This window comes from Ruditapes philippinarum, unplaced genomic scaffold, assembly GCF_026571515.1.
Source record: "Ruditapes philippinarum isolate M1 unplaced genomic scaffold, ASM2657151v2 ctg9767_1_1_1_1, whole genome shotgun sequence".
Lineage (NCBI taxonomy): Eukaryota > Metazoa > Mollusca > Bivalvia > Venerida > Veneridae > Ruditapes > Ruditapes philippinarum.
The window spans coordinates 1-11,086 of record NW_026861742.1 but is presented as its reverse complement, the minus strand read 5'-3'; the positions used below and the strand labels follow the sequence as shown (position 1 = coordinate 11,086).

The window sequence follows — 11,086 nt, the reverse complement described above, 5'->3', positions numbered from 1 at the left end:
TTGACCTGTGAAGGTCGAGCAAAATTTTTCTATTTTTAGCTCTGGTGGCAATTTGTGCAGCAAAGCGGAACGTACCGGTGATATGCACAACTAGGGATATACTGATCACTCTTGTAAAGTTTAGTTGAAATCCTACCAGTAGTTTGACCTGTGAAGGGCGAGCAAGATTTTTCTATTTTAGTTCTGGCTGCCATTTTGTGCAGCAAAGCGGAACGTACCGGTAATGTGCACAACTAATGATGGTACTGATCACTCCTATAAGGTTAGTTAGATCTCACCAGTATTTTGACCTGTGAAAGGCGGACGAGATTTTTTCTATTTTTAGCTCTTGCAGCCATTTTGTGCAGCGGAGCGGAACGTGCCGGTAATGTGCACAACTAGGGATAATACTGATCACTCCTGTAACGTTTGGTTGAAATCCCACCAGTAGTTTGACCTGTGAAGGGCGGACAAGCTTTGTGCGGACGGACGAACAACGGACGGACTGACAGACAAACGGACAGACGGCGAAGGCAAAAACAATATGTCTGCCAAAAAATTTGGGAGACATAATTCAAGAACCAAGCGGTTGAGGCGTGAAATTTCTTCCTTTCAGTACGTAATATGACATGCTGCGAATCACCGAAGGGGGCAACCAATACATTACTTTACATAAAAGAAATTGGAAGGAATGTTTGGTTCGATCCCCGGGAGATGCTTTGGTAGTTTAGCGCGGAGGAAGGAAGTCTAGTACTGGTGTAACTCTCCAGGAACGATGGTAAGGAAACTACCTGCATATATGACTGAAATATTGTTGGAAAAGTTGTAAAATGAAAGAAACAAACAAAAATGTTTGATTCCAAATTTATTATAGCTGTAAATCTAAGCGATTAATTGGTTAAAATCGATTCCATTGACAAAACACTAGTAAACGTAAATAGCTTCGCGCCTGTGGGCGCGGAGCAATTATGTATTACACAAACAATATAATCTGTGGTTACCAGGTCTAGTTTGACATTTGACTTTTTATTTCAACATGGTACATTTATGTAACACTTTTATCTCTACTCTACTCATGACATGATAGCCTATAATTTTCGACAATCCGAAAGATAACCTGCTTGCTTATCATTTTATTTTACACTGCATATGAGTCACGTTCACACTATGCAATTAACTAGTTGTGAAGCTAGTTAAACACAATTTGTGATATAATGTCAATTAGTGATGGCGACAAAGAAAAAGAGCAGTATTGATTCTGGTATGTAAAGAGTTTATATTCTTCTTAATCTTTTAGGAATTAAAGAATGTCATGAACATATATCTGATTAAATTATCATATTAAAAATCGGATAATGTCTTTATTCACTGTAACCAAAATGAAAACAAGGAGATGAAGAAAAAAGACTTGTTATATGATATGGTAGCGTTACTAAACATAGCCAGTGTATTATGCCAGTGTATTCATAACTTCGTAATCTAATATTGGGAAAGGACATTAGCCTTCTTTTAATTCATACGGACTTAACATTTCTTAACGCGAGAAACGGTGATAGAAACTGGTCACAAACATTAAGTTTGAAATACCACGCCATTCGATGACTGGAAAAATTTACAAGAGACAATACTTAGGAAAATGAATTGAGCACGTAAGCCTTTCCATGTCTGATGAAAAAAAAGTTAAATCGTTACTTATTGTAACTGACGTCATTTCTTCAAATGAGAAAAAATAATAATTAGTGTTACTAAGAAATGTATGGAAGCACCAAGGAGACAATCTGATTTTTTTCTTTTCCTATCTCGTAGCCATGAGATAAAACAAAAAAAGCTATCCCGGATAATGAGATATAGCCAAAAAGAATGCTGTCTTGTTCCCGCGAGATACAACTAGGAAGAAAACAACATAAAAAAATCCATCTCTCGTGAGGAAGCGATTTTTTCACGCGGTTTGTTTCCCTCGTAGCCACGAGCTAGGGATCTTTTGTTTTTGTTTTTTATGCCACCGCAGCATCTGCGATGCGGTGGCATATAGCGATTCACCTGTGTGTGTGTTTGTTTGTGTGTGTGTGTGTGTGTGTGTGTGTGTGCGCGCGTGTTGGTGCATGCGTGCGTGCGTGCGTGTGTGTGTGTGTTATATAGATTATATAGTGAACCAAAAGGAATTATAAGAATAAATTTAAAAAATCTTCTTGTAAAGACCCAAAAGGCCTAGAGCTTAGATATTTTGCATAAGGCATTGTCTGGTAGACCTCTACCAAGATTGTTCAAATTATAACCTTGGGGTTAAAATCAGCCCCGCCCCAGGGGTCATTGATTTTCACTATATGTACATATAGTAAAAACTTAAAATACCTTCTTGTAAAGACCCAAAAGGCTAAAGCTTAGATATTTTGCATAAGGCATTGTCTGATAGACCATTACCAAGATTGCTCAAATTATAGCCCTGGGGTCAAAATCGGCCCCGCCCCGGGGTCATTGATTTTTACTATATGTACATATAGTAAAAACTTAAAATACCTTCTTGTAAAGACCCAAAAGGCCTAGAGCTTAGATATTTTGCATAAGGCATTGTCTGGTAGACCTCTATTCAGATTGTTCAAATTATAGCCCTGGGGTCAAAATCGGCCCTGCCCCGGGGGTCATTGGTTTTCCATATATGTATATAGTAAAAACTTTATAGTAAAAAAAATTCTTCTAGCAATTGACAAATGCTAGAGGTTAGATATTTTGCTTGAAACATTATTAAGTGAACTTCTAGCAAGATTGTTCAAATTATAGCCCTGGGGTCAAAATTGCCCCTGCCCGGGGGTCATTAATTTTCAAAATATACATACATGTATAGTAAAAAATCAAAAAATCTTATTGTCTGAAGGTACAAGGCTTAGAGCGTGAATATTTGTTAAATGATATCATCTATAGGTACTCTAGCAAAGTTGTTCAAATTTTGCCTCTTGTGTCAAAATTAGCCCCGCCCCGTGGGCCATAGGTTTTCCTTATATGTATATAGTAAAAACTTAAAAAATCATCTTCTCTAAACTTACAAAGGCTAGAGTTAAGATATTTTGCATGAAACATTGTGTAGTGAACCTCTAGCAAGATTGTACACATTATAGCCCTGGGGTCAAAATTGGCCCCACCCCAGGAGTCATTGATTTTCACTATGTACATATAGTAAAAAAATATTAAAAAAAATTGTCTGAAGGTACAAGGCATAGAGCTTTGATGTTTGCTATATAATATCATATATGGGTTCTCTACTAAATTAAAGTTGTTTTAATTATGCCCCTACTGTTAAAATTGGCCCTGCCCAGGGACAGTGATTCTCATTGTGTTCACATAGTAAAAACAGAAAATAAAACAAATCTTTTCTGAATGGGAGAAAGCTACAGCTTAGATATTTGACTTGAAATGTTGTTTGGTGGACCTGTATCAAGATTGTTTTGAATTAAACCCTTGGGTCCAAAATTTTGCCTTGCCCAAGGGGACAGTGACCTACTTTCTTGTCCTTTGATGTACAGCAAAGAAATTTTGACCATGTGCAAAGTTTTGGTTGTAAAAATGAACTTTGATATCAGGTGACCTAGATTTTGATGATGTGACCTACTTTCTTGTCCTTTTATGTACAGCTATAAAATTTGAACCATGTTGCCCAAGGGGACAGTGACCTACTTTCTTGTCCTTTGATGTACAGCAAAGAAATTTTGACCATGTGCACAGTTTTAGTTTAAAAAATGAACTTTGATTTCAGCTGACCTAGATTTTGACAAAGTGTCTTACTGTGTTGTCCTTTGATGTAGTCATGAAATTTAGGCTGTGTGAAATATGACCATCAAATTCACTAGACTCAAGTGCATTGATATATTCCTACTCTGATCTTTTATTGGATTAACAATAGATTTAACCACTAATCTGATAATATTAAATAAGAATTAGATAGGTCAGAGATCTATGCATTATGACAATCTTCAAAATTGTATAGAAACAAAAAAAAATCTGTTTCTACACTACTATTTAGTGTTGTATAAATGCGGTGGCATAGCATTTTTCTCAAATGCAATCTTGTTTTCTTCTTTCAATATTTGTGTCTCGTTGGAACGAGATAGCATTTTGATTTTCCTTTTTTTCTGCGTTATAGCCTTTGGCCACGGCATAGCATTTTTTCTGAGTAATATCTCGTGGCCACGAATCAGAACGTCCTATCTGTGCTTAATAATCGCGAAATTGGAAGCTTCAAATATAATCGAGGACAGGATTAAATTTTTAATTCTAGTTAAACATAAAACAAGATTTACGATTATGATATGTTAATTTACTTGCCTTTATTTGGACGTCGTGGAAAGAAATACTGCATTTTATGAAATAAATAAAAAAGAAAACCACAAAAACAAACAAGCAAAAAAAATGTTAGCTATTCTTTGTGTCAAAGATATATGTCATGATTTGTTTGAAGACAAAATTTTAGAATAAGTTCCATGACAACTTCTTGAAATACGAACAGTGGTGTAATAAGGGATATATTTGGCATCCTTAGGACGCCAAAATATAAAGAAATACTGCATTTAATGATAATTACAGTAATGTTACCTATCTTATTTTATAGATATACGTATCTTACTTGTTGGACGGACGGGTCATGGAAAAAGTTCTACAGCAAATTCGATTCTTGGAACAGAAAAGTTTAAGATATCATCCGGAGCCAAATCAGAAACTTTTACTTCCCAGTGGTCAGGGGTATATTTAACATTTTTCTTCAATTTTTAGAATTTTCAATAATTTGAAGAAACTAAAGATTTGTTTATATTTCTTTCATCGTTTGTGTTTGTGGGGGAGTGATATTCAAATGAATATTTTGAACAAAATTAGAAACATTACCATTCCTTCAAAGAAATAATTAGACTGTAAATGCTTGTAAAGCATACATAAAAAGGGATTCACCAATTGTTTGGAAGCTTTGTATTTCAACTGGATTTATTGATAATTAAAAAATCAGCCACCAAGTGTTAAAGTGATAAGAGCATTTTAGAGTATAATTGCCCTACACAGGAAAAGTATAATTTTCGTGTGCCATCTCGGGGCAAATGTTGAGACGATAATAAACACAAAAGACGCAAAAATACCCTTCGTACTACGTATAATTGTTGTCGATCTTCTAAAGTGAAGCTGTTGTGTCGTGTTTGTCCTGTTTCCTTGTTTTATTGAACACTTGCGGATAAACGTAGAATACATAATGTAGAGTTTTAAACAAAAATACAACATTGATGGAAGTAAAATAAAAATATTAAAGTAGTGATTCCGTATTACTCTTTTTTATATATGCCAATGCCGTATCAAGGCAATTTGGTTCAGCAGTTTGTTTTAAACATAAGCCATTGTCACTTTTATATTGGTGTGTTTAACCTTTATTTCACATCATGAAAATAAATAATGAATGAGTACCCTACCTAATAAGTAAACGTTGTGGAATATTCCTACTTATATGACCGTTAATGTAAGAATTTGATATAATGTAGGTTAAGAAAAGGGCAATTTACCAAGCAGACATTTACCATGAAAATCGAAGTTGTGATTTTTAAAGCGATTAATCTTTATTTCAGGTATTTAAACGATTTGGAAAAACTATCGAAGTCGTTGATACACCTGGTTTATTCGACACTCAAAAAACTGAGCGTGAAATACATAAACAACTCATTCGATCACTTCTTCTCACAACGCCTGGTTTTCATGCAATCGCGTTTGTGCTCGAAAAAGGTCGGTTTACAGACGAGCTTGTAAAAACAAAGAATTTATTTTTCGATTGGTTTGGCAAAGGTGTGGAGAAATATTCATGTATTATTCTAACCAAAACGGAAGACGAAAAATCTTTAGAAAAATATATTTCGTCTGATACAACAGAAGGTTTGGACGACTTGATTAAAAAATGTGGTGGCAAACTTAGAATAGCACCAATCGAAAATGCATCACCTGACATAGAACGAAAAGAAGCGCAAGTTAAACGAATCTTAGACATGGTGGAAGAAATAAAGAGTACTAACAACAATACCCATTTTACAAATGTTGTCTTCCAGTTAGCCACTGTTTATGCTACAAACTGGTGCTCAGAAGAAATCTCTAAAAATTCAATTTACATTTTAATGAAAGCTGGTGTAGAAATAACTAAAACACAACGTAAAATGCTTGAAGCCATAGAAGGTAATGATATGACCAATAGTATTCCAAGTGGTCCGGATTCTGCTATAGAAAAACAGAAGATCAACCGAAGAAAAGATAGACAAGTTGATATTAATTCAGTACACGCCGAGTTTTCGTCTGGTAACAGTGGGGATATACCCAACGATGATGATAGTACAGACGTTCCAGACGATCAAACAGGTATAGATTTTGGAACTTCAGAAACGAAAAGTCTACACCAGTTCAAAACAGACTATTCGAGTGGACGAAGAGATGAATCTGGATTTGTCAAGTTTTGTAGACGTGCATGGAATGCTATCAAGGCGAAAGTCTGTTGTATTATATTATAGGTTTTTATGTTTGGATTTGGAACTTCATCACGAATATAATAAGGTTAACATGCTCCATTTGCTTGCTACACTGTGTATATGATTATGTACATACATGTATTGTTGAAATTTATCCCAGTGAGATGGAAAAAAAAGTTTGGACATTATTAACAGTCGTCCATGGCCGTGTGGTTAAGTTTGTTGACTTCAAAATCACTTGCCTCTCACCGAAAATGCCCGGATTCCGATAGAGAAAGATTACACCAGTTAAAATAATTAAAAAGTAAACTCGATTCAATTGATTACATAATTTAGCTTCAAATTACGTTGAATAAAATGAGTTTTTTTAAATTAAATTTTACAAGGACAGGTGTGTTTATAGTTCACACTAAAATGGGTAGATGCTACTTCGCGAAAAGTTTTTGTAAATTTATCAGCAAAGTATTTTTGTTGCAATATATTTGCTTATTTTAATTATTTATTTCGTTCCTATTTTGATTGAAAATGGTTTTAAATGATTCCTCTTTCTCCTGTTCCCATTTAATAATGGTTTCATATTGTTCAGATTGACAATAGATCAGTATGTATATTAAAAATTTAATGTATAACATTAACGTATGTATACGTTATGAGCGGAAAATTGGTTGGGGTTGGCGAATGAAAAGTCAGGAATACAATTCAAATTATTCATGTGTGTAAGTAGATATTATGCGATGCTCGACCCCGTTAACTGACCAACATGTGTTTTCACCAATATTGGCGCACCTTTGGAGCTATCTATTACATTTGTTAAACGATGTTGCATGACAAAATTCAAAAAAAGTCTATCTTGACTTTCATTCATTTCATCTATTTATGTACACGTAGGAGTTTTAGCATTACATCGTAGTCACAGTAGATTATATAAATCTAACACCCAGAATATCTAGCTCGAGGGTGGCTGTTTACGGCGGTAACGAGGCTCTGCCGAGTTTCCACTAAACAGTTACCCAAAAGCTAGATATTCCCGTCTACACCGACAGCCGGTGTTTGATTCTATGTCTTGTAAATTATATATCAATTATTTTCAGATTTGAAACTACGGAAACTGATATTTCCATTACGCACTTTTTTCTTAAAGTAGCGTATGAACTTACAACTTCATTCATAACAGTTAAATGACGTCATCCGAAGAACGCAATTCATTCATAAAATGCCCGCGGCAATGACGTCATTTAAAGTACTTGTGCAAGACATAGTTTTCTAGCACCGGTGTAAACGGTAGATAATCCTGTCTGATATGCAAGAAATAAAGCTATTATGCGTTCCGACATCATTAGAATATATTGTGCATAATTCTAAATCATTAGAAAATTTTGTGTAAATTGATCAATTATCAGAATATATTGTGCATATTTAAAAATGATTAGAATAGTTTGTGCATACATGTATTTATTAATTGTAAGTTTAAGAGCAAAATTAATACTTATTAGAATTATTTGTGCATTTAATCAATTATTTCAATCTTTTGCGTATATTTATTAATTATTAGAAGAATATGTGTATAAATATTAAAATCATGCCAAATTTTTGAGTAAATCGATAGTTTTTGTTAAACAATTTCTATAGACCGATTTACGATGCGGTCCATTGCTATAAAAATCAACCGAAAGTAGTATTTTTCCGCGCAAACAAAAACTTCGTATGGCAAAAGAGCATTGCCCTACAGAATGACATTGGCATTTCTTATTTAGTTTAAGGTAAAAAGTAGAAATTATAAAAATTAGCTTTAAAAAATCCAAAAAAAATCCCTCTTTCTAAAAGCACCGAAAATATGATAGTTTAAGAATTTTCCCTTGCGATCACGGACCTATTATTGAGATAATTGTTGTAAAAATATGTGGAAATATGTCTATTAACAAATATAGAGGTCGTTCTAATTGTTGTTGAAAAAGTTCGTATAATAACTATAGAAATCTTATTACATCGAGGTTAATTATCATTATGAAAAAAGTCAGAACACGTGATATTGCATTTTTATATGTCAGTTTACCTAATTTTATCGTTTATCCGAAAGACAGTGATGCAAAACAGGGGGTTTCAAATAGATTTTAAAGACCCTGTGCCAAATAAAAACTTTTTAAGTCACATAAATATATTTAACTAAATTTTGAAAAGTAGAGACGGGTAGTAAAATAGCATATATTTTATCTCGTAACAAATATAAATGAGCGTCACACTATTCGTCACTTCACAAAATCAATCAAGATTGATGAGATTGGTATACATGTGCTTAAAAGGTTCCTAAATTACGAGTTTCGTTATTAACTATGTCATAGTACTTAATCGTCACGGTTGGGGGATATTGTAAACTAGCTGAAAAAAAAACCGGACACGTGTCAATCTGTTTGACACTTTCCACCTTTCCAATACACTTATTCAAAGGAAGTGTAGAATACAAATTGTGAAATATTATGTAGTACAGGGGTGATAATTTTTTTATCTTTAACACCATGCTGCTTCAAAAGAAAATGTGCTAAAAAAATCGTCTAATGATACCTTAAACATAAGATATTTATGTCATTGAATTATTAGTCCCGCGCATTTTTGTATATAAATATAAATTCATGTTTTAAGTACTGACTGCATTCACTACAAAAATACTTTGTTCGTCTATTAAAGCCTTAAGTATAATAAATAGTAGTTTCTCGTTATTGTGTGTTTGCCCTACGCAGAATGCGCATGTGCGAAATACAACATCGGTTACTATGGAAAATCTAATTGTAAAAACGTCTTTAAAGCGCGTAGAGTTTGACCGGAATAATATTAAATAAACGTACTGAAATATAGACGATGAATATTTTTGGTTTGGATAATTACATTCTTGTAAGTTAATAACAGATACACTTTTAGTTTTGCAATATTCCTCTCCAGCTTTGATCATAAGAATATGAAAGCAATGTGATCATATTCAAGTTTTCTAATAAAGTGAAATATGTTTTTAAATGTATCTTGCTTATTTCATCAGAAAGTGACTGAAAAACAAGGCTCGTAACTCTTTCGCTTGAAAAATTATAGAGTGAAATAAAATATACAAACAAAGTTGTATCAACGTTTTCAAAATTCGTTATTCTCAAAAATTTTCTACACACGGTAGATTTAACGACAGTTTTTTCAAGCCACTTGAACAGACTTTAAAGAACGTTCATATTGGAAACTCTGAGGCGAAAACAAATTTAACCACCAAACATAAAGTCCAACTTTAAAATTATAATTATATTTTTTCTCGACGTGTTAGAATGGAAATAGATATTAATTCTTCGTGCATTATTATAGGGTTAACGCACGTTTTATAACGTCAGCAGAGTCCCGAGGAACAGTTGGTGCCCGAGCCCGGTAAGGCGGGGGCTCCAACAGTTCTGAGGGACTCTGCAGACTTAATAACACGAAATAAACGTGCGTTGACGCTATTATAACATAAAATTTAAAACAGATTGATGATGTATATTTAATATAAAACACATACATTAAATCCTTGTGCTTGGACGGTATTTATCTAATTTTACATGTTTTACGTATGCGTTTTATTTTTCCGGGGCCAACAAGTTGGGAAATTCTCATAACCGAACGAAATTTTGAATTTTAATTGATTTAACAAAGCTTGACATTGGAGATTTATTATCCCAAGAAAGAAAAAACAATACAATACTCTACCCTCTATCCAAGAAAAAACATGACCCTCAGAAATTCTTAGAATGATTTCAGATTGACGGTAGAGAAAATATCAGTGACATCAGAATTGTTTTTTTTCAAGCACACAAGTTTATAAAAAAATTCAGGCACTAAAGATTATTCTCTCAAAGAAATATAAAGAGCATTTATCAATATAAACATCAATAAAACAATATTTTCTGATATTCATTTTGTGTTATCTTGTTTTGTAAGTTAATCGGAGGGTTAAACTGAATGACAGGTATTTGTTTACATTGACAACTGTCCGTTTCTTAGAAACTAAGAAAGGGCGACAACCAAGATTACTAGCGATGTCTATACGCCGTATTTCCGGCATGGTTACTTGAATGCTGCTCGCCGTAATGCGATTACCGCCCTCGAATCAATAAAATCAATATAACAAGAGGCATGACTCTTTGGCAAACACACAGGCCAAATCGTCAATTTTTTTGTTTGTTTACTGGGCCCTGTATGTATTGCGCATAGGTGAAACCGGGCTATAACATGAGCGCGTGACTATGTTAACACATGGTTTTGGTCCCGTTATGACATGGGCAAAATAGGGGAAAATAGCCGATTTTATGTCATAATAATGCAATAATGCACGTTTTTCTTTCAAATGCTTTGTAATTAAAATAAATATAACATGAATAAAAACGTGTTATCTGTAGATAAACCTTATTATCATGGTCATAATGATACATTTGTATTTGTTTATCTATTTGAACAAAAGTGTCAAACGTACAGTGCAATATTTATCATATTTGGCTGCAGTTTAGACAGAAGCTCTTTTTGAGATATTTTCCTGCTTACTCTCTCAACAATGTACACAATAAACAAAGGAATAATTATTATTTTGACATGTTTCATTGAATATACCTCGTGTCAGGAATTTAAAG

General features: G+C 33.7%; 1 protein-coding gene across 1 annotated transcript; it reads left to right on the top strand.

The window, feature by feature from the left end:
• The first annotated feature begins 1,134 nt into the window (after nucleotides 1–1,134).
• LOC132716668 (GTPase IMAP family member 9-like) lies at nucleotides 1,135–6,818 on the top strand. Its single transcript, XM_060699987.1, has 3 exons — nucleotides 1,135–1,240; nucleotides 4,580–4,710; nucleotides 5,574–6,818. Exons 1-3 carry the CDS (start codon nucleotides 1,207–1,209, stop codon nucleotides 6,495–6,497), a joined length of 1,089 nt encoding a protein of 362 aa, XP_060555970.1. The 5' UTR covers nucleotides 1,135–1,206; the 3' UTR covers nucleotides 6,498–6,818.
• The last annotated feature ends 4,268 nt before the right edge of the window (nucleotides 6,819–11,086 follow it).